The sequence below is a fragment of the Pempheris klunzingeri genome, unplaced genomic scaffold (assembly GCF_042242105.1).
Source record: "Pempheris klunzingeri isolate RE-2024b unplaced genomic scaffold, fPemKlu1.hap1 Scaffold_52, whole genome shotgun sequence".
In the NCBI taxonomy this organism is placed as follows: domain Eukaryota; kingdom Metazoa; phylum Chordata; class Actinopteri; order Acropomatiformes; family Pempheridae; genus Pempheris; species Pempheris klunzingeri.
The window spans coordinates 97,857-121,057 of NW_027254956.1; the positions used below are offsets into that span (position 1 = coordinate 97,857).

Here is a 23,201-nt window from a genome sequence, read left to right on the forward strand (position 1 = left end):
AAAGTGAAAAAGACATTTACATTTATTTCCTTTTTTGTGGCTATGAACAAAAAGTCTGGACACTTTCCTGTCACTCTCATTCAACATTTTGTTCATTTCAATCACGTAAATACCCAGTTCATCTCCAAAATGGTGGCAGCACTTTGAGGGAAATACTGTCTCACTTACACCCCTGTGTGGTTGTTTGTGTCATCGTCACTCTCTTGTCTCTTCCAGATCTAGTAGAGCAATGAAAAAAAAGATATGTTACAAAAATGAGCACTTTGCAAATCTACGTCTCCTTTTTAGGTTTAAAGACCGTTTTACTTTACAATGATTTAAAGGTCCTATATTGTAGAACAGAGAGAATTAATTAAATTCCCTTTAGCAGCTCTTCAAAAGGCATTTTACACTAAGGGAAATGTGTTTATATCACTGTTCAAAATCCCGATAAATTTTATTTTTTACATGTTTTATTTATCTATGATAGGAAAGGAACTTGTATGTTGTAAACAGTTACACTGGCCTATCATCTATGAATGTAAAATCACTACAATTGCTCCCTAGTATTACAAGTTAATTAGTTATGCCATAATCAAAGGCTGCAGCTTTCAGTGGTACTGTAGACTTGTCTTTTAAAATCTGAAACATGTATGAGTTTGGTGTGAATCCCATCAGACAACATTTTTTCAGCATTCACAGCATGAGTGGGAGAACTTGCCTGGATGTAGGCCTCTGACAGTGTGATCATCTGAGGGAGAATGTCAGTCACCTGCAGGTCCTGCATCTCATACCACTTCCCAGTTCCCTGATTAAACACATAACATCATTTAAACCCATAGTAACATAACATTGGCTTTGTCAAATGTTAGTTAATGCGTTTGTTAGGTTGTTTGTAGTAATGCCACCACAAAATCAAAAAACGTTCAGAAATATCTGACTGTAACCTACATGATGAAGAACGTGTATTCTGTACGCTCCCTCAGTGGGTTTCCCATCATGCACTACGTTGGCGACAAGGTTATACGTTGTGTTCTTCTCTGTAACTTGAGCTTCTTCTGTCAAGTACTCACGGAGGTCCACATTCCTGTTGAAGTGACAACATGAACATGTGAATATTTACACTGAGGACAAAATAAACACGTGCGTGTCATCATTTCCGACAAGACTTATAATAGTAACAGTAATCATTACCATTCATTACTGTGATGAACATGCACTTCATGGTCCTGTCAGAGACTTTGATCAAGGCTACGTAACTGCAGAGTGTTAACAGCACTTACGTGATAGGGAAGTTGACAATTGTGGGGTTCTTTTCCACAAAGAAGTTGTTCTTGGTGAATCTTTTGATGCAAAAGATGAGGTACGGAGGCAGTTTGGTCAGCTGGAACCTTTTGAGAAAATTCTCTTTGTAGGTTTTGTATTCCTGAATGACAATGAGACAGGAAAGTGTGCATACATATTTTTAGTGCTCAATTGAAATGTGTAAAACATCTATAAAACACTATTGCAATAATTACACATTTTGTTTTAGATGCGACTATGTCAGAATGAATTCACCCAGTTCCTGGGCCAAAAATACTCATCACCACCAAGGCTTCTCTGTAAAGACTACTGTGTTGAAATGTTCCTTTGTCATTTTTTTACATGTTTTATTTAAGACAAGACGATGCGAATGAGTCTGTACCTTCTCTGTGCTGCCATTGAATTTCCCCAGGATGTTGAACAGAGGGACTTGTGGGATAATGAGCTGCTCCTTCTCATCCTTGTACAACGGAGCTGTTGGGAGGTCAAGGGTCAGGAACAAGAAGGTGGACTCAGACATCTGCTCCTGGTACTCCTCTGTCACAAGCAATGCCTCTTTCTCCTCTGGCAGCTGCAGAAAGACATGAACTGGCTGTCAGCAAAGTTTGATTTGACAGCATGTAGACTCTTTTGCTCTTTGCCTTTTCATCTGGACAACATAAAGTCCTCAGTCACTTTAGACTATTTCTATTCCTCCTGATTTTGCTTTTCATTTGGGAGGCTTCAAAGCATAGTTTCAAGTATTTAAGATTGTCTCAGAGAAACTAAATGGTAGACACCTCAAAATCAAGCTTAATCAGAGAGCCTTTCATAAAATTAAGTGCCAAAAATCAGCTTTGATTTAACCTTCATTTTGACCCAAAATAAGCAAAAAGGAAAAGCTTTTAAGCATATCACTATCTACAATACCCTTTGATCACATCATTTATAAATAATTCATGAATAAATATGAGCTATTCTATCATTAATAATGAATAATATTCCAGGTGTTAATTAATCATCTAACAACATTACAGGAAACTTACTAAATCTGGGTGTGGAAGCTTCTTGGAGAAGATCCTCATGGAGCCTTGAAATGCTTTTGTAATGATTGCTATGAGGACAGACAGAGGAATGAGGAGAGAGTTTATTTCACATTTTTCTAATAATTAATATATTTCTTTATTTCACGTATTCAAAATGTTAACTGTAAATTAAATTCAACCAAAGTTAAATAAACAAAATGCAAGTATAATTTACATTTGCTCAAAAGCTGTATTCAAGGGAACTCTTCAGCATAACACGTTTACTATTAATGTGGCAAAAAACAATCTAAAATTTAGATTAAAAACTTAACAATTCACAATATCACGACCTAACAATTAGGAATCCAACCCCTTTGATGATTCTCCCTGTACTCACATGGTTTTTTCTTTGTGCCTCCTAGAGCACCATGCAGCGCATTCAAGAACCACGTCATGAAGTCCACAGCATCTCCTGCAGAACAGTAAACAGTCGATCAGCACCACAACCTGGTTTCCATAAGGCAGCGTGTCTTAAAATCCTACTTGGGATCTGCAGAACTTAATATAGTACAGTACTAAAATTTCTGGCTACTAAAGCATTACCTTGCTTGGTAATTTGGAAGTTCTTCTTGCTGCACAGCACCACTGCCTGCAGCATCTCATGGGGAGACACGTGGGCCTTGAAGTTTCTTGGATTCCAAAGTTTGCGCATCAGCTCACCAAACCTCTGCACCAAGAGGAACATGATGTCCCCCGGTGGCCTGCGGATTCCCCTGTAGTTTTCCTCCTCCAGGAAGTAATTTCGCAAAGGTGGAACATTGGAAAAAGCCTAGGAGCAAGACACAAATATCAAATTGTTGAGATTATTCAAAAGCTGTATCAAGTCCAGATGAGGTCCACTTTGGTAGTTATTCATACCTGTAACACCACATTGGCATAGTCATTGGCTTTGATGTTGTTGAGCCCTACAATGCCTGGCAGGTAGGTCGTACCATCGTAGGCTCTGTACAGCTTTCCCTGCTTGTCCAACCCTGCAATGTGCTGCTTGGTGAAAGTTGGTCTCAGCACATACTGTAGAGAAAGTGTTGACACATTACTAACACACAATTACAGTTTCTACAGTGCAGTATTTTTCACTCAGTACCTTACTATTGATAATGAGATACTTCAGGTATCCAAAAAATAACAACTTGTGCATTACACAGTCTCAGATTCTGAATATTGTATGGCTTTACTGTGACGCATCCTTTAAGACCAAGGTCAGATGCCATTTCATTTATATCCTGATTTAACAGACTCTAAAATGTATCAATTTATAGCACAATACCGACACTACATGTATTAGTTACCTCTCAGCACTAAGCATAACAACACTGTGGGATGTTGGTTTGGATAGCACTGAACATGAAAGCTACTTCGACATTTAAGTGATATAAGAACATGCAATCAGCCTGAAACACCACAACTTAACTTACCGTGATGTCTTCTAGTGAAGAGTCTATGATCTCATAGTTGTCTGGCAGACAGTAAAATTTGAGAGTGTGCAAATTCAGGAACACGTGATGGGTAAACTGCACACTGTGAGTGTAAGCGTGGGACTTCAGACCTCTACCTGCAAGGAAAGAAGTTAAATGTGTAAATCAGTCCGAGCACAACAAATTGTCCAAAGGTAAAATGTCAGATAATTCGCCTACCTTGAAAGTATTTCCCACATATAAGGCAGGCATAGACGTTGATGTGGGAGAGAGAGATGGAGCAGAGTTTCTCAAAATCAAAGTCCAGCACACTCCTGATGGATATAAACACAGAACTGAGGATCAGTTGCGGATCTCCAGAAGAGGACAGGGCTAACTAGCACTTAGCACAAACATTAGCCATCCACACTCAACGTTATCTTGCCTGTTTATGGTGTCAAGGTAAGGACAGTGACGGCTTCTCCGGTCCTCTGTTACTTTCCCTCGCGTTATTTTGGCTGCCACTGCGACATGAAGCGAAGAAAATAAACAGTCAAACCAAAAAGCGTTGTATCAGTTGAATATAAGCTAGCTAGTCATGCTAGTGGACCTAGCATTTAGGTTATTGCTGGGAGATGTTACATTTAATACACAGTGAATTAGAGGTTTGGTACATTTGTTTAAACGAGATAAAACTACACCATAGCGATTCTCGTTGACCCACCAGTGTATGAATGAATGAGACTCGACCTCCGAACAAAACTGAATCCACTTTTATCTGGCATCTAAGTTAGCAACATTGGCTACCGGCCAACCAAAGGTAGCACAGCCGCTAGAAGTAAATAAACTTACCACCGTCTTCGTTGTCGTCGTCGTCGTCCACCTCAACCTCCCTTTCTCGCTTCAGAGACACCATTGCAGCGAGCTTAATGTTTAAACAACAGAGACGGTATAACTTTACTTAAGAGAGATGAATGGGTCGAGCACCGCGCGTCAAAACTCGCGGTGGTTGTGCGTCGCAACTGCCAAATAGCAGACTAAAAACTAACCCGGAGTTTGAGGCTTGCTGCTTCGATTCTGAGCCGGTCAGTGCCAAAACGATGTGATAACTAGCTGACCTTATAATGACACAATATGACTTATTTCTTGGTAGTTTTGTAATTTATGGTAACTTTATATTTTGGGTGGTTAAACATTGAAAACCATGTGTATTTTTAGCTGTTGTTAATTTTTGAACTCCGGAAGTGTTACTTTTGGACAACAACTTACCATTAGCTAGCATGTAGCTTTTTGTCAGTGTCTCTGGATCTGACTGAGACTTGTTGCAACCATTAGCGTTATTAGCTCACAAGTACTGTTATCGTGTTGGGCCTGTTTGTTGAAATGGATATTTTAAGAGACGATGAAGCGCATGACCTTAAATACAAACCTGGGGGCCGTTTGGATATGAGCCACGGCTTCCTGCACCATATCCGGAGGAACCAGATTGCTAGGTGATTTCCTAAACCACCGTTAGCTAGTGTTAGCCAGCAGTAGCAACACCCAGCCACAATATCTAGAGCTGCTACCACAACATCGTTAGTAGAAGTTTAACTGGTGGTGAGTGAAGGTTGGTTGGTAGTGCAGGTAATGACAACTACATCTACCTTTACGCTCAAAGTGAACATAAGAAGGAAAACTCGCACAGGCCCACTGGCCAAACTTATCCTTCATTCTTGATTTTAGGTCACTGGAGCCAAACAGCATTTAACTGCATAGTCGGATGGAGAGTTGGCCTCCAGTTAATAGTCGAAATGATTCGGCTGGACATGAGACATACTTGATGGAGGGATAAGAAGTAGCTACAACACATTTTACCTCACACTTGACACGATATTTCTTCCATGTTTTGTTTTTGGTTGGTGCTTGTGTGAGATTTTTAAGAGACTACAAATAAAACGTGCCTTTCTTGCTAGTCACTGACACATCATAGCTGAATGAAGACAACTATGCATTTGAGAATGTTAAACATTAATTTGTCCTTGACGGTGCATTTCACTAAAGCAAGTATATGGAAAATAGATAATTATTATTGACTTACTACTCTTATTTTGAATGGTAGAGAAAGAACGGAGTTGCAATGAAGAAGCTTACACTCATCCTTACACTTGTTTTGTATAACAGTGTTTGCAATTTATTAAACTTGTGCAGCAACTGCAGTTGAACAGGAACAAGATTAACTTATTGCTGCACTGCGTCTGTTTTTAAACACATATGGTACATTGTACACTGCCAGGCAATAATAAATGTTATTTTCTTGTCATTTTGAAGAGATGACTATGATAAAGAGGTGAAGCAAGCCAAAGAGCTCCAGCGGCGGAGGCACACCACAACCCCGAGACGACCCCGGAGACCAGATATCCAAGTGTACCATCCTCGACGCAGACGTAAGTTTGATGCAATTTGTTGTCATGTTTGTGCTAAATCCACAAGGTCCAGTGAAGAGAATATGCATATGGTGCTCATTTTCCAGATGGGTCAGAGCCAGGAGTCGGCGCTGAGGCTGAAGAGTGGAACGAGAGTGGGTCAAGCACAGAGACGGAGACCCATGGAACCGAACTCTTCTGGCTCGATTATCAGGCGGACTCTGGTACCATTACCTCCTTCCTTGTGCACAAGGTTAATACAAATCTCCTTGGCTGACGTTTTTGTCTCATTGGCCCATTTTACTGTGCTTTGGTCTTAATTCCTGCGTGTTCTCTCTGTTTCTACAGGAGGATAAGCCTGAGAAGGTGGTGGAACGTGTTGCAGAGAAGAACATCCTGGATTCAGCCATGAGGGCAGCTCTAGAGGCTCGAATTCGAAAGGAAATGGACAAAAGACGAGACAAGCGCTGAGTTATATTCTAAAACAGTGGATTATAAAGACAGAGGGGCTACACGCGCAGAGAAGCAATACTTCATTTGCAGTTTGCTGCTCCTTCAAAGCATCAATGCTGTTGGGGGTATAATGAGGATCCTGGGACCATGTACAATGACTGTCAGCAGAGATCTAATATGATGACCCACAGTCGAGCCGTCTCCTGCTTTGTAAAGGAGAAGAAACAGCACTTATCGTAGACTGTATGGTTGGGAGTTAACTGTCAGGTTCATGTTTACCACATTTACTCACCTTGGACTGTTACCTCATACCCTTATTCATAATTTTAGGGATAATTTGTACACCTTCAAGTTTACTGGACCTATAAAATGATGTTGTTGCTCTCTAACGGTTAATATCAGAAAGGAGTATGTACTCTGTGACAGAGAACTCTGTTAACCTTGCTCCTCCATTGAACATGTCCTGTGTTTGTTGTGTTTACAAAGATCTAGTTTTTATAAACAAGATTTATACTTTTTTGGTAAAATGCTGTGAACAGAACATCAGAACATCAGTCCATCAGCGATCTTGTGTTTAGATATGTGAGAGTTTAGTTTTGTTTGAGTTTAGTGAATGTAGCCATGATAACGTGTCAGTGTGGCAACTGTTTTTTGTTCTTTTCAGTATTCTAATTTATTTTGGGATGTTGAAATATTTTTATTTTTGATACTGTAATATTTTTCGAGGATACAACTCTTTACATATAAATGACATATAAATAAAAGCCATTTATTATTGTCCGAGTGTGTCTGGGTGTGCACTTTAGACATGAACAGCCATAAAATGTGCACATTTTTTCTTGTTGTAAAAGCATGGATTAATACTTTTTTTACAGGATTTGATCACTTCCATCCTGAAACATGTATTGGTGGGAATACATTTAATATTGGGACAAAGTACAGCATCAATTTCAGTGGACTGATAGAAGTGCTTCACATCCTGTCCTCAGCAGGTGGCAGCATGAATCAGCGTTTGAGCTCTTTTGTGTCAAATGAGACTTTTGTCCATAACAGCGTGTTGCCAATTACTCTAAAGTGTCTCATAGTCCTGTGGGTGAGGACAGTTTAGGCAGTATTTGTTGAACTTGCACCACTTTTTACTCAACGGGCAGAGACTGGAGAACTAAATCTTGCATTTGCAGGATCACTGGCTTATAACATTGGGTGCTGCTTGTCTATCAATGAGCACTTCTTGGACTCTGCACAGGAGATGAGAAGTTAGTCAGGCACAGTTTTTTGTGTCTGTGCACTCTCGACTGAACCGAGAGACATGCTGCTAAGCACATAACTACAATCACAAATGAGGTTTCAAACTTGATTAAAACTTGTTTGCAGTGCCACATACTGATTATGAACTTCATTTTTATATGACATTGCAAAATTTCATGTTAAGACTTTAAAAATGTGCAAAGAGCAGCCTCTCAGTACCACAAGAGGTTTTCTGTTGATCATGGCCTGTTGTGGTATCACCATCCTCCAACCTGGAGGACTAGTTTGTGGTAAGCGTGTGTGACTCAATTTTGTCTAACCTGTTTTTCAATTTAGGACAACTCAGCAATCAGCCAGGGGTGTTATTTAACCCTCCTCTTTCTAAAGTCTCTAAAGACACAAGACTGACACCTAATTTAAGATCAATGTGAGGTTCAGTGAGTCAGGCTCTGGAGCACAAGCATTAACAGAATAGCCCCAGGACACAGGAGTAACTTAGATAACAGCAGTGGTGCACAGGTTAATTGTGTCGGCACACCATCAAACGGATAAACAGACAAATATTTCTGAACTGTGAAAGGTGAAAACAGAAAGTTCCGCCATCGTCTCCTGGCTGTGGAGGAAAACAGAGTGGACCTGACATTTGCACAGACAAACAGTTGATCCACGCCATAGTAGGAGATTAATTCATTGTTTTCATTTATGCATGAAAATATGCAAACTTCATCCTCTGACCACATGGCGGGCCAAGTGTTATGCAGAGCCATGTCAAGGAGGAGCGATCTCTGCTATGCTATTGGTGGAACAGAGGCACTCCCCTTTTGACTGTCAACACCCTTCTGCTCGTTTCTCATTCCTCTGTTGGCATGTGAGTGTAGTTCTAAGGAGGGGGCACATTCCCACATTTTATACTCTGCTGCCCATCAGATTACCTCCAGGTTCACCATTGCTCAATTGGCTCTAAGTGATCCAATCACAGCTCACATCTTCACACCTTACCCCCTCAGTGTAGCTTCATATTAACAGTATTATATAATGCACAACCTGCTATTTTATAATCTACCCCCAGGAAACACCCATTTAAAAGCATGAAAATAGTCTTAAAACAGCAGTACCTGTTCTGGCACGCAAGGTGTTATGTATTTGACAGCATGTGAATATTGCCTAATATGTTATGTTAGTTGTTATACATCTCCATCTCTATTCAATTATAAATAATTGTAATAATTGTGCGTGATATTAGCTAGAAGAAGGCAGAGATATCTTTGTAGCCACCTTGAACCATCTGTTCTTTCTTACGAACAATTTGTACGTTTGAATTAAAATTGTTGTCTCACTGACAGTAGATGCTCAAATACACACAGCGACCCAATGTCCTCGCCAAGCCCTTCAATTTACATCTCTCCTTCAACAGTGGATACTCATCATCTTATCATGGCCTACCTCACGTTGTTCATTTTGATTTCTTTACTGAGATATTAAACTTTTCAACAGTTTACACATGTAAATATTGTAAACAAAGTTCCACTGTTTAAGTACGCAATATCTGCTGGCCATTTCTCTGTTTGCCCCTCTTGGTTTACCGAGTTATGTGTACTTTGTAGACCAAAAGTATATATATACAGTATATATTTACATCCTGTGTTTTTTCTTTCTAATTTGTTTGCTCTCTTGTAATAGCCCCGGGATACGGTCAAGTCTTCCTCCACATCATCTTGCACTGTCTCTCGACTTCTCTCATGTTTTTTACTTGCTTGTTTTTTTTTAAGCAACTAAACTGAAATATTCTTCTTTGATATGCTCACAATAATCTAATGTAACAAAACACACTCTGGAGTATGTATGGATCAACATGTCTACCTCACATTCTCATTTTGGGCTGTTTTTTTGGGCTCTTTAAATTTTCTCAGCCAAATGAAGTAATGCAGTTGATGCAAGCTACACACCATTTGATAGAATTTAGGCAGGGTTGGGTTTGAATCACAAGTTGAGTCAAACTCCATTTTAATAACAGTTAAGATACAATTTTAGATCATCACCAGATCTACTAAAAACACAGCTGCGCAACAGTGGAGTTAGTAATGATGCAGGCTGATTCCAAGCTGTGTTTGTAATCCAATGTACCAATGTAACTTTCTTTAATGATTAGTACAGGAGATGTGTGTCATGTGTCATGTATTCAACACACCTAAATCATAAGAAGCTCCAAACAAAGAACAACTGGTTGAATATACTCAACATATAGATGGCTCATTATGTTTTATTGCATCGCGTAATACATATTTAAAACATGTAGTGCAACATTTGGTACTGTACAACAGTAAAGCCACATGAAGTTGGAAGGTTGAATTTTGTTTTAAAGCAGGACTGAACAAATTTGTATTCCGCATTGAGAGGTTCACTATAAGAAATAGTCAAATGCAGCAAAAGCAAATGTAAAGTAAGCTGAGTGTTTCCTTCTTTTTGGTGGTGAATCAGGAAAAAGCGCGCACAAAAATCTGCTGCTTGAAGAAAACCCTCTGAACTAACATCACTTTAAAGTGCACCGATGTTAACAATCTGAGGTGACATGGAGACTTTTAACTTTTAAAAAAGAGCAATGTGAGGCTTTAATTTCACTTTTTTGCTAAAGTACAGTAGAGCAACAGCAAGCCTCTCCTGATATTGCATCAGCTGACACCCAATCCTAACAAGAAATCCCACTGACCTCAACCAGCCAGCTGACCTGCCTCTGTCCTTCTCACTGTGACAGCCCTCCACACTGCTCTGCTCATTAGTGTGCCCTGACCGTGAGAAAATCAAAGCCACCCAAAGACATTATCCCTCAGTCCATAACGGCATTTGGTATCAACATGGTGCTCTGTTTCGGTGTCCATGGTGCTTTGTTTGGTCTCCTGTGCGAACAGAGCACAGGTGGTGCCCTCTGAGCTACTTGCTGTGGGAAGAATTCTTCATGTTATGGGGAAACTAAGACATAATACTGTAATCCTTATCAAGCCTGTATGTGCCACACAATGGTACCTTTATAACACAGATCCAAAAGACTGGTGCTGGTGGTCATCACCAATAAAAGCTTCCTTGGCATGTTGTTGCCTCGCAAACTGAGTCTGTGTGTGTGTGGTGTGATTCTCCTAGGGAACAAGTTCCCAGACTTTTTTTTATTTCAGCCCGGTGCATTTCAGCTGAAACAACCTCCGCCTGTGCCGGTTGCCCATTCAAGGCTGTAGAAGTGTAACCCCAGCATAACCCCCTACCATTCAAAGTTAAATATAGATGTTTGACTGAGCCAGTGTGCTTGTGGAAATGCACAGCTGCTGTTGTTAATCTGCAGACGAGACTCGAGGTCTGAATTTGATGATGTTACTTGAGCGTGAATACTACTCACAGCTTGATATACTGTAACTGCAGTAATGTACTTTGTAAAATGAGCTGAGTCGGCTGTCAGAGGCAAGGAGCACTTCCAGACATTATTTGAGGTCATAAAATTGCATTCAGTGCGGGCGAGGTTTAGAAAAGTAGATTCTTGTGTTTTTTCTACCTGTGTAGAATAATTCAGGAGTATAATAATTCAGGAGATTTGAAAAATGTGATAGTTGGACATGTATGTTAAATGAACTCTGACAGGGAACATGGAGGTGGGAAGGTTTTTCATGGATGAAGACCCACTTCTATACATTAAATAGCACACGCTACAAAAATGAATGGTGTGAATCAATGCAAAATTCCAGTGCACTTAGGTAAGACAAATGGATTCTGCCTCTCACCAACTTTCCCTCAGTATGTTTCCTCTTATCTGAGTCTGTGTTGTTGCCATGGGAGGCAAAAGTACCTGAAACACAAGTTTGCATGTTCCCATAACACTAAAACAACAACCCACATGTGCAGACTACAAAATCCTCTCATTAATTTAGAAAGCTGGCAGGATTTGTGTGGCACAGTAACAAAGCTAATTATAATGAAAAAGCTCATCGGATTACCAGTTCTAACCTGAAAAGGCTCCAGAGATCCTGTGCTGGAACAGGATTTGATGCTAAAATCTCTCTGATTGAATGAGTTTCAGTCAGGATGTGAAATAAACATATGGTAGCATCACAGGAAGAACAGAAAAGTTAGTTTGTACAAGATTCATTTGTTAACACCAAGAAGAAAACAGATCACTGATATTACACTTTAACATTTCCTTTGATTGTATTTTCCTTTGGTCTTATATGCAGGTAGGTGCTTTACCCTTGCAGGTAGGTTGCTACACCCTTAAGGCGTTGCTCAAACTTGCCTTGCACTGAGAAGAACTTACATTCTTGTGTGCATTTCATTTAATCTTTATTTGTCTTTCTTACACAATCCACACACATTCCAGATTCAATTTTTGAAACTTTTACTCACCAACAGACAGTTAGTTGTTTGGCATCATAACATGTAAGAAAGTATTAAGAACCAATGCAGCATTGTGAGTCAGAAAAACACATACGACAGAACACCATCGGCCCAAATATCTTTAAACTGCGGATAATCATGTTTAAAGTTGTGTTAATTTTGCATTGTATTATTTGTACATGTGGTATTTGTTTTGCACAAACCTTCAGTAAACCTGGGGTGTGTTTGTGTTGCCTGGGAGGCCTTGTGTGGAGAAAAGACTGCATATATTTTAAGCATGCTTTCATTACTGCTGAGGGAAACTGAATTTTACTACTATGTATTACTATTGGCTAATATTTTTCTAAATGCTATCAGTCATCATCCTAAAGTGAACACACTGTTGATTCAAATCCTGATGAAAACAGCAACAACGACAAGCTGACCCATGATTAGTAATTAGTACGATTTAATGCCGTCAGAAATGTACGTTGTGGTTAAGAAGAGGTGTAACACATTTTTCTTTCAATCAGCAGCATGTTGAATTAGCTGGATTTGAAGGTTTTATTTATGTGGACCAGAACACCATGCAGGATTACCTTCTGTTTACTTCATCTGTGAATTCTGTTTTTTAGTGTCTCTACACCCACTGTGCCACCTTCTCCTAAATATTTCTAAACTCTGTTTCATTACATACAGTATACATTACTGTACATTTATAATATATTTCCATTGTTTGTTCAGGAATACATTCATTGTATCGTGATGCTGCACAAAACCTTAAAATGTTTCTCTAACAGTTAAACTAAGAGCATTGTGTTGCAGCACCAGAGGTGAGACCGAAGGCTGCGGCAGATCACTGGATGTCTGCATGTTCCCAATTCCTTTGCTGCTCGATTTAGTGTCTAACTTGAAAAAATGCCGTATCACATGTTTCCCCTTTGCTCTATTTCCTTCATCCACTTCTACAATTGTTTTGCTACACCATGACCAAGGCCTCCAGCATCTCTTTGTGCCAAATACGCTTGTTGGAGTACCATGCAAATGGCCCCAGAATCACACAGTGTGCACTTCTGTCCTGTTATGTCTAACTTCTGTTATCAATTCAAGGTCCACTTGTGACTCCTCTGTTAATCTAGCCAAAGTTTACTAAAGACTTTTTTCTGCAAATGTCATCACAGCCTTTGGTTATTGATCACAAAAGTCAACCATTATCTGCTTGCATGTTAAGATTTGGTATGTAACCTCAAAACCTACAGATATTTTGGATTGACTATAAATCATTCTGTGAAGCCCGTATCTTTGGAAGAAGCAATCAGTGAAAGCTCCTTTTTGAAATCCTTTTAAAAATATGTCCAGAGAAAACATTTTTTTTAAAAATAAACGTTCTGGTTCAACTAAAGAATCTAAATACTGTAAATTATCAATGCTCCAACCATCTGCTGACCCGGTAATCTACAACTGTCATTTGAACCACATGATTTTAGGCAATATTCCCATCTCTTAGGGAGTTGGGGGAAACAAATAACACACGCTCAGAGGTCTTGTGTTATTAGAACAAAATGTCAATACAATACAATAAACTAGTGTATGCCTTACCCACCTAATTTGGACCTTTAGCCCCAAACACTTGAACTGTATAAAGGACAAAACCTTGAGACTGTAAGGTGTCCTTTTATATTGTACCTAGCAAAGTGAACATACTGTGTACATGTACAGGGATACTTTGAGGTGAATGTGTGTAACCTGTCTCATGTCTTTGTATTGGTTTTTAAACCCAATATTATTTGTGTATGTTAAGATGTGTGAGAATCAAGGAACCTGTTTTAATCCATGCTCAAAAACACCAACAGAGCAGAGAAGTTCTGTGCATGTTGCCTTTTGTGTTGGTGTATCACTAATATTATACAATAGAAGACAGGGAGGATAAAAAATATGCTTAGTCATCTTGTCAACCTGTGTTCTGAAAGTTAGTTGCTTTGCAGCAGAAGTGAGTTTTTCCCTTTATGCAATGTAGTTTGCATAAGGTTGACTCATTTACTGGAAGCAGAGGGGCTTTTGGTAGTGGGGGCAATGATGGATTACTTTCAAGACACCATTAACTTTGCTTGGTGTTACAGAAGGATGAAGCTACGTACTTGAAGCAGCCTCCACCTCGACAATAGAAATACCACTTTACTGCTTTTAACAGGAAAAGTTAATAGATTTACCTTCTCCAAAGCAGATGGCTGTGTTGTTAATCTCCAGAAGTTATTCTAGCTGTCACACTAAAAGTATACTAACCTTTTCATTAGGTAAAGGCAGCTGTCAGACAATCTCTGCTGTGAGCACTACCCCCAGGCGCAGGGAACATACCACACCCACAGCCCTGAAACCTGACTAACTCCTTCCCTCTGAAGAACCCCATCTTGAGAAATATTCCAGTTAATCTATCACAGACATGAGTGTGGTGCATGATGGCTGTCAACACAAAACACCTTTGGAAGTCTGGTTTAACATTGTTCAGTTATTTAAGATCTGCAGAAAATCAACCTCTTTGCCAAACTGTCATTGTGGATTTTAGCCAAACCGTGTAATGGTGGCCATCACGGAGACATGGTGACTTGTGAATGGAGACTTTCCATCGTTTAATCTTATGTGACGGTATTATCCTGGGGGCCAATTACTGTATGGGGCCCCATTTACTCTTCAAAGTTCAATGAAAGCCACTCTACATTTCAGAGTGCAATGGAAATAAATGTTTTGTTAGCCTTTTAAATGACTGCCATTAAAAAGATTATCAGATATTTATAGATTTAAATATACTGTAATGTTGTTAGGCAATATGTGCCCAGTTCTTCACGAAGCAATTTAATTTACACAATATTAAGTAGATTAGGGAGGTGTTCGTTGTACCCTCCAATAGCTGGTATTGGACACTATTAGCTCATTGGCCGTGTTGTGCTTTGACCACAGGGAAAAGAGAATAGGCTCCTTCACAGTATATTCGGATTTGACTCATTTTCTAAATACCAAGGAAAAGGGATTTGTTTGACTGTTGACAGATGTCAGAGTGAATAGCTGTGGTTTGTATTAGAGTCCACATCAGGCACTTTTATCATATTCCCACATGTGAAATATCAATGAACATACAAGAACATTAACGGCACAGATTTGCAAGGAGTAGTTTATTACAGAGCATAAGGAAACTATCCAGTCTAGACATGAAGCATTACAGTATGAGCTACTTGTTCCTCTGGAAGTTGAACGCATGTTGGAAGGGGGAGGGGTGGGCGGGGGGGGGGGGGTGGGAAAGCATATAGGAAGTAGAGGAAATAGAAAAGGCACTCTTACACTTACTGTAGCCAACGGGATGACTTCCGAGTAGTCAAAAGGGAACAATCCTTTACACTCTATCCCTCACGTTATGGCCATGTAAACAAGGCTGGTTTCTCTGTACTACACCAACCAAATGTTGCCATTTCATCAGTGAGGATAGGTGAGAGCCAAAGAACTGCTCCAAACATTTTAAATGGGATTTCAAACTGACCCACCTAAAAATAACATCTACAGTCCACAAATAAAAAACGGTTGTAAAATAGTCATTGACAGTAGCCAGCTGAGGCAGACCAAAGCTTTTCTGTACAACACTCTGGAGCCTCAAGCAGAACACTGAAAAATGATCAAGTCAAAAAGGAATTCAAGATTCAATAACCGAGTGTCTAAAGCTGCCTTCTGAAACCTTGGCTTCTCTGTATCCACGCCATGTTTCAGAGAACAAATAAATAGTGTTGAGGTTTGAGTCCATAAGACTCTGTGGCAAAGAATGCACTCCTGTAAGGACAAAGATGGGTACCAGGTTTCTCTGTAGCTACACCTGCCATCAATATACTTGAGGAGTAAAGGGCCTTTAGTCATCAAACCATAAAAAAGCGAGTGAAACTACATTTAAAAAAATGACTAATTTAAAATTGAATTTCAATGCATAAACAATCCAATGTATCCATTGCCATCAAGTATACCCAATACCTCTGCAGACCAGAGCAGTGACATAGCAGCTTCTGACTTTTCTGTATTACGTCAGAAAACAGCAAAGGTCTGAAGGGGCATCTGCGGCTTTATGCTCATTTAAGAGCTTGAATTAGGATTTGGGTCACCCCTTAGCCTGCAATGCATAGCATTTTGTGAAAATAGCAATAATCCTTGAATTTTAATTTGTGCCATTCTAGCATCCTCCACAAAGACAAGAGAATAAAGCTAACAAAAAGGATAAAGAACACCGGGTCAGGGAAGAATTGTACCAGATTGACAAAAGGAGGAATGTTACAAAGAAGCTAAACTAGTCTGGGAAGATACGAGATCAGACTGCTCTCCATCTATCAAATTAAAACTTCTAAAATGGACATGGAAAAAAAAAAAAAATCAGATGTTGCACAGACTCCTTACGTCAGTAGCACCAGTAAATTAAGAGGGGTATCGCATATAGCCTAATATGCTACCGCCAAGACACTGAATACAAGACTGACGATATCGACGAGTGTGGAATGCCAAAGGAGAACTGATTGTAGCTATTCAGGCTCTATCACAACGAGAAGCAAGGGAACCTCAAGACCTGGGAGGACATCAAGTACTATGGTGCATGAGTTCATGGAACCCGCCCAATTCTTTTAACATCAAGTTTCTGAGGCATGCTTCCTATGACCCAGTATGGCGCTGCAACCAGCAGAGAACAGTAACAAGACAAAAGGGAGGGAGGTGGAGTGAGAAAGGGAGTCATGTGTTAAATGATAATCATTATGAGAGAGAAAAGGGCATTTCACCCCCCGGAATCTTGGAGGCTTCTCTGTAGTATACACCAACAAGCCTGGGGGGAAAAGCTTAACAGGTTTAGTATTTGAGTTTTTTGGGCACCTCCCATGGGAAGGAGTCTCGGCCAAAGTGGCCATAGGCTGCGGTCCTCTGATACAAGGGCTTCTTCAGATCCAGCTCCCTAGAATACATAATCAACATATTTAACAGCAGTCACATCCAGCCATCTCAAAAACGCACACATGCGTACTCACACAGGCATAATGCTCACATTTGCCAGTGGGGAGTGTAGAGAGCCACCAAAAATAATAAATAAATCAAACATCAGACCAGCTCGGTTAAGAAGGAAACACATGAAGCTTCGACACTTACCCTGCCAACCACACATCCCTGAGCAGTGTGTTGACTGTCGCTTGCAGATGGAAATCACTTTGCAAAAAAAGGATGCTTATCTAACTGATCAACAAGGCTTCATTATGCCAGCATCATATATGTTTAGCCCAATAAATTAGACTTTTGCCCTCACCAATGCCCACGTGTAATATCCTTTGACAATATGCCATGTAATTAAGTAGAAAGATATGGCAAACACAGACGCCAAACAAATGCCAGCTTAAGCAAATGGAAATTCTTAATGGCCCTGTAAAGTTTAATACATTAATGATTAAATTTACTGGGTGGGGCAACATAAAAAATTAAATTAATAAAACAAACGCAAGGCACAGGAAGGAGCTGGAAGCTGCTATTTCACTGAGTAGCATGTGGCTTCAGAGGCTATACATTACCTGACAATCACTCCAGGACGGAGATCAAAGTTCCTTTTCACAATATCAAGCAGCTCTCTCTCACTCTTATGGGAAGTCCCATAGTGGAAGATAGAAATGGAGAGGGGATGGGCAACTCCAATAGCATAGGACACCTAATGCAACACACACACACAATTACATTGTCATGGACAAAAACAAAACACTTCAGGTAGGGACCTTGTGCAGGTCTGTTCTCTAGAATGACAACAGCTGGGTTATGAAACTGCCACTCACCTGGACCAACACTCTCCTGCAGAGCTCAGCCTTCACCAAAGACTTAGCCACCCAGCGTGCAGCGTAGGCAGCAGAGCGGTCCACCTTTGTGTAATCCTTCCCAGAGAAGGCACCACCGCCATGGGCTCCCCAGCCCCCATAAGTGTCAACAATGATTTTTCGTCCCGTCAGGCCAGCATCACCCTGTGATGGAAGACCAGAGGTTACACCGGTAGGTAACTCACAGGTTTAATAGCTTCTGAAAGCAAGACCCGCTGACATTTACCTGTGGGCCTCCGATAACAAATCGCCCACTTGGCTGCAGGTGGTAAATGGTGTCATCATCCAAATAGATGCAGGGAACCACAGCCTTGATGACCTTCTCCTTGAGGGCATCTCTCATCTCCTCCAGGCAAATATCCTCATCATGCTGAACAGAGATGACAATTGTGTGCACACGCACTGGAAGCATGGCACCACGGTCCTGGCGGTACTGCACAGTAACCTGCGAAGAAGGTGAAAATATAAATGTCTACATCCCACGAACAAAATAAGAATTTAAAATAATTACAGAAAGTGTGCCAGCTCTTACCTGTGTCTTTGAGTCTGGTCGGAGCCATGGAAGGGTGCCATTGCGACGCAACTCAGCCATCTTAGCATTTAGCTTGTGGGCAAGGACAATTGTGAGAGGCATACACTCCTCCGTCTCATCAGTGGCATATCCAAACATCAAGCCCTGCGGAGCAAAAGCAAAATTACTCGCGTGTTTTAAGATCACATTCCAGTTAATAAAAAAAGGAGAATAAAAAGGACCAATAGTCAATAATTTCAGAACACACATGGTCGACCAAAGTGTTGATTGCCGCTACTGACCTGGTCCCCTGCTCCAATGTCCTCCTCATTGCGATCAATATGAACTCCCTGAGCAATGTCAGGAGACTGCTGCTCCAAGGCCACAAGAACATTGCAGGTCTTATAGTCAAAGCCTGTGCAGGAAACAGACAATAGCAGGTCGAGACACAGTTCTTAAAATTAATACCACAGACAGCTCAATGAAAGGATCAAACTAGAAATACAACAACATGCCACACCTTTGCAGGAATCATCATATCCAATTTGGCGGATGGTGTCTCGGACAACTTTCTGGTAGTCCACGGTGGCATGTGATGTCACTTCACCGGCCAACAGGATCATCCCGGTCTTGGCAACTGTCTCTGTAGAAGGCAAGAAAGATGGTCAATATAAAAACATCCAAGTAGAGCAAATATAAACTTGGAGACAAGAAAAGGAGGCCTTACCACATGCGACTTTGGCATCAGGATCCTGTTTGAGATGGGCATCTAGAACTGCATCACTGATCTGATCACAGATTTTGTCTGGAAAAAAAAAAAAACGAAAAACCACTAAACACCTGCAGTACTACCAGATGTCTGGAGTGAACACATCCACTGACACAGTTTACCACGGTAAGACGAGCATCGTGCTCTCAGTGGGAGTGGCTCGGAGCCTCTTAACAGTCGCCATTTCGGCATGTGCACATGTGGTGATTAAAGGAGCGCGCGCAACCAACCAGGGAACGCAGGCAGGCGTTATAAACTGATAAACATTAGGCTAATTACACCTTCATAGACTATATAAACATAAACTATAAGCCACTGTAGCTAAGACGGGCAGATAGCATTACTGATCACTGCGCCCCGCGTTCCCACAGATTAGCCCGGACGTTCAGCACGTTAAACACAACGTCAACCAATTGAAAAAACGAACAACATTATATAAAGAAGAGCATTAAAATAACGTTTACAGTGATCAGTGAACCGTGATAGGTTTGCTGTCGGTGCGTCAGACCCGCGACAGCATCATTTATTCAGCCAAGGTTAGCTAGCTAACACTAGCTAGCAGCGCGTGCTCTTGTGAAACCGGCCCAGCTGCACTCAAGAAGCGGAAAAAGGCCGAAATGTTCATTTTTATCGAGTCCATCACTAATTAAAACATGACACGTGAAAGTATGATGTTTTAAGGAGGCAAACAAAATGATAAAATCAGTTTCAAATGTCGCTACTTTCGTCAGACAAACTGATACAAAAAAAAAAAAGGGCCGGTGTGTCGGGTCTTACCGGGGTGTCCTTCTCCGACCGACTCCGAGGTGAACAAGAAGCAGTCCTCGTCAATGAGGGAGTTATGAAAACCATTCATCTGCCCGTTCATCGTGGCTAACGGTGGCTGCTGCTCGTGCGAAATGTTAGGCGTTAATAAAGAGCTTTTTCTTCTCACTGGCAGCGCCTCGAAGGTGGCTTTATTTATCTTTAGCTCTGTGCTCCGCTGGTGCAGCCCGCTCTCTCCCGGAGTGTTGATGGTTCAGCCTGAGCCTCATGTCGCAGAGCTCCGTATTTATCCCGTCAAGTCAGACGCTCTTACGTCACCGGGAGCTGGACCGTACCATTGGGCTTGTGGAGGGGTTAAAGAGGGGTGGGGGGAGAAAAGAGCCTGCGGAGGGGTTAGAGCACACTGTAAGCAAACATGTGCTGTCAATACGTTACCGTGACACAAGAGCTGTGCTCAATCAGCAGCTTTTACATTAGTAGCTACCTGATCACGCTTAAAGTGTGTGTGTCTCAGTTGCACAGGCAACCTTGCAGGTCTTGATTCATGCAGGTCGTTAGATGTGACTTTAAAACAGCTGAGTTTGAGGCAGAACCCTACTCCACCTCTCACACACATTCACATTCCTCTTACATTTCCTCATTGCCCTGCCTTGAAACCATCAGTGCTACACTATCTAACTAATCTAACAGGACCTGACCTAACCCCATCTTACCAAACTACGCCTAAAGTTGGTTCTTCAAGTAGCTCCGGTGACCTTACTTTGCAAAAAAGACAAAGCCAGAACATAAAGTATAGGATTGTGATTGATCCCTGTGTAGAGGGTGGTGCCACATGTTTGACAATTCATGTCCTGCTTTATTTTGAGTATGGGAGCATTCACTTGTTCTACACTGGTGAGTTTTTGTGACAGTGACAGTTATGTTTTTATGATATTATCAATTTAAAAACTTTTATCAACAAGTAAATAGACTCGCAACCCCCTATAAAAGTTCAGCGTGTTCAGTGTGTGGTGTCTTTAATGAAAGGCCCAAGTGTACCAGACAGCGAATGTTCCGAAGGAACTATTGTTAAGAGTCTGCTGGTCTAATTCATCTGATAAGGTGCATTAATTTCAGCTATCACACACATGCTTCCCCGGTGAAACAACCAGATTAACTTGCAAATGCATTTGCAACCAAGTGGAAATTGGACAGTGAAAAGAAGAGCAGAGGCTGGAGATATTGTATCTCAACATAACTTGATTATATTTTACTCAAAAAGCTCCCATCTCCCTCTTACCCTTCAGGCCCTGTTGTGTAACACAATCAAAAGCTCTGATTATGAACGTGTTCTACCTGGGTAGCCAACAGATGGATTTAACTGATTTAACTCTACATGGATGGGTTTGTGGTGTAGGCTCCCAAGCAGGTTCATTTTATTCATTTGAAAAGGCCACAGGTCTGATACTGAGAGAAGTATCTCTAGGTTCAGTTGGGGAACATTGTATTCACTCAGAGCATGTGATCTTAAACTACAACATTTAGGTCCCCGTGTTTGAGCCAAATCAAATACTTTCATCCAGAATCTGATGCACAAGTTGAAAGTGGGACATTGTGGTTTTATGGTTTGTTACCCAGACTGGTCCACTAAGGCAGAGCATGTATGAACGCATAACCTCTACATCCTATATCGTTGTCATTTTGAAAATTTGACATCCTCCACCCAGTTAATTATCACATTTAACAACATCTGTACATGTGAATGCATGGATTGTCACAGTGACAAAGTGTTTATGAGGGTGTAGAGGACAAAAAACCCTATGGTGTTACAATCAAAGCCCAGTGTTACATAACAAGGCAGAGAGACCTGATGATTGATATGATCTACAGTGAGGAGATATAACATGTTCACCTTGCTCTACCCTGTGAAGATTAGACAATGCCAGCAGTGGCTGTTGGTTAATCTTTATTTCAATGCGAGTTAGAGAATAAAGGGAGCATTGATATCCTACAGTGTGATGAGGGCTATGCTACACACACAGTGGTCATATTACCAGAAAAGGTCAAAATTATTTCTCTCCTGGTGGTGCAATCCTAAGAGAAGCTTAACTTAAACATTTCAATTTTGCAATTTTGATGGAAAATTCAGCAAAATAAACAAACAAAACTAGACTGGCCACATTTATGGCATTATAAGTTGATCAATAATGTCAGTCTGCACCCTTGTAGTCAGTTTTATTCAGTGGTCTTAATCGGGCTCATAGTGTTTAGAGTCACAAAACCAAGCAACTCAATCCCTGACCAGTGTTGCATCAGAACAGTACACTCATTTGTCACCATGAATTTGCAGGGTGGACGCTTTCTTTTCAGAGGGCAAGAGCATGATGCAAGATGCACCTGCTGTTGCCTTCTGCAGGATGTGATGTTGTGTTTGTCGCCCACATTTATTTGGAAATCCAAAAATAGCATCAACTTCTACTGTAACCTGTAATAAATTGCCACGAGCCGATTTCTTGGCCAAAGCTGAATAACAATAGACTGAAGGTCTACTCTAAAACTGTCAATCAATGAATCAAGTTCAAATGCATAACTAATTTAAGAACATAAGAGTTTCTGTTTCAGAGTTCCTGTTGCTTTCTGTATCGACGCCCCCCCCAACTGGTATATCGTGTTTTTACCATGCTTTAGCCTATTCTGACATATGTAACTATCTCAATAGACTGTGCTGCAATAACCCATTTTTCAAGCAATGTAAATAAATATGTATTGTTAATAAATAAATATGAAGAGACTCAGAAATCAGACAGACAGCACCACTTGATGGGGAGTATATTATTTCTTTGGACAGTGTTGCACTAGTTTTTGGGTTGGAGAACAAAGCAAGCAACCCCTAAACCCAACCCCTTGTCTCGCTGATCAGATGATTTCACAGAGATAAACCATTTTCTCATATGCCAATAAATCAATATCACACAGGCTTGCTAAATTTTTTTTTGTCAATTTCATTCACAATTGTACAAAGACCTGTAGACAAAACAATCTACGCTTCAGACAACAAAAGCAACATTTGACCTAAATTTACAAAAATGGAAACCAATCAGACTCTCTC

General features: G+C 40.7%; 3 protein-coding genes across 3 annotated transcripts; 1 reads left to right on the forward strand and 2 right to left on the reverse strand.

The window, feature by feature from the left end:
* Window positions 1-4: 4 nt before the first annotated feature.
* LOC139224776 (ubiquitin carboxyl-terminal hydrolase 39-like) lies at window positions 5-4,752 on the reverse strand. The gene is made up of 13 exons (XM_070856092.1): window positions 4,595-4,752; window positions 4,188-4,266; window positions 3,983-4,077; window positions 3,764-3,900; window positions 3,207-3,359; window positions 2,892-3,117; window positions 2,686-2,760; window positions 2,310-2,377; window positions 1,667-1,855; window positions 1,263-1,405; window positions 931-1,066; window positions 701-787; window positions 5-218 (listed from the first exon to the last, which is right to left on the reverse strand). The coding sequence occupies exons 1-13, from the start codon at window positions 4,656-4,658 to the stop codon at window positions 165-167; spliced, it is 1,506 nt and encodes a 501-aa protein (XP_070712193.1). The 5' UTR covers window positions 4,659-4,752; the 3' UTR covers window positions 5-164.
* A 373-nt stretch (window positions 4,753-5,125) lies between these two features.
* On the forward strand, window positions 5,126-7,140 carry LOC139224779 (UPF0561 protein C2orf68 homolog). Its single transcript, XM_070856095.1, has 4 exons — window positions 5,126-5,235; window positions 6,053-6,168; window positions 6,255-6,400; window positions 6,496-7,140. Exons 1-4 carry the CDS (start codon window positions 5,126-5,128, stop codon window positions 6,616-6,618), a joined length of 495 nt encoding a protein of 164 aa, XP_070712196.1. The 3' UTR covers window positions 6,619-7,140.
* Window positions 7,141-15,349: 8,209 nt separating this feature from the next.
* Window positions 15,350-20,283, reverse strand: LOC139224763 (S-adenosylmethionine synthase). Its single transcript, XM_070856077.1, has 9 exons — window positions 20,126-20,283; window positions 19,307-19,384; window positions 19,100-19,222; window positions 18,882-18,994; window positions 18,601-18,744; window positions 18,295-18,513; window positions 18,030-18,212; window positions 17,775-17,908; window positions 15,350-17,170 (listed from the first exon to the last, which is right to left on the reverse strand). Exons 1-9 carry the CDS (start codon window positions 20,214-20,216, stop codon window positions 17,068-17,070), a joined length of 1,188 nt encoding a protein of 395 aa, XP_070712178.1. The 5' UTR covers window positions 20,217-20,283; the 3' UTR covers window positions 15,350-17,067.
* Between the last annotated feature and the right edge of the window lie 2,918 nt (window positions 20,284-23,201).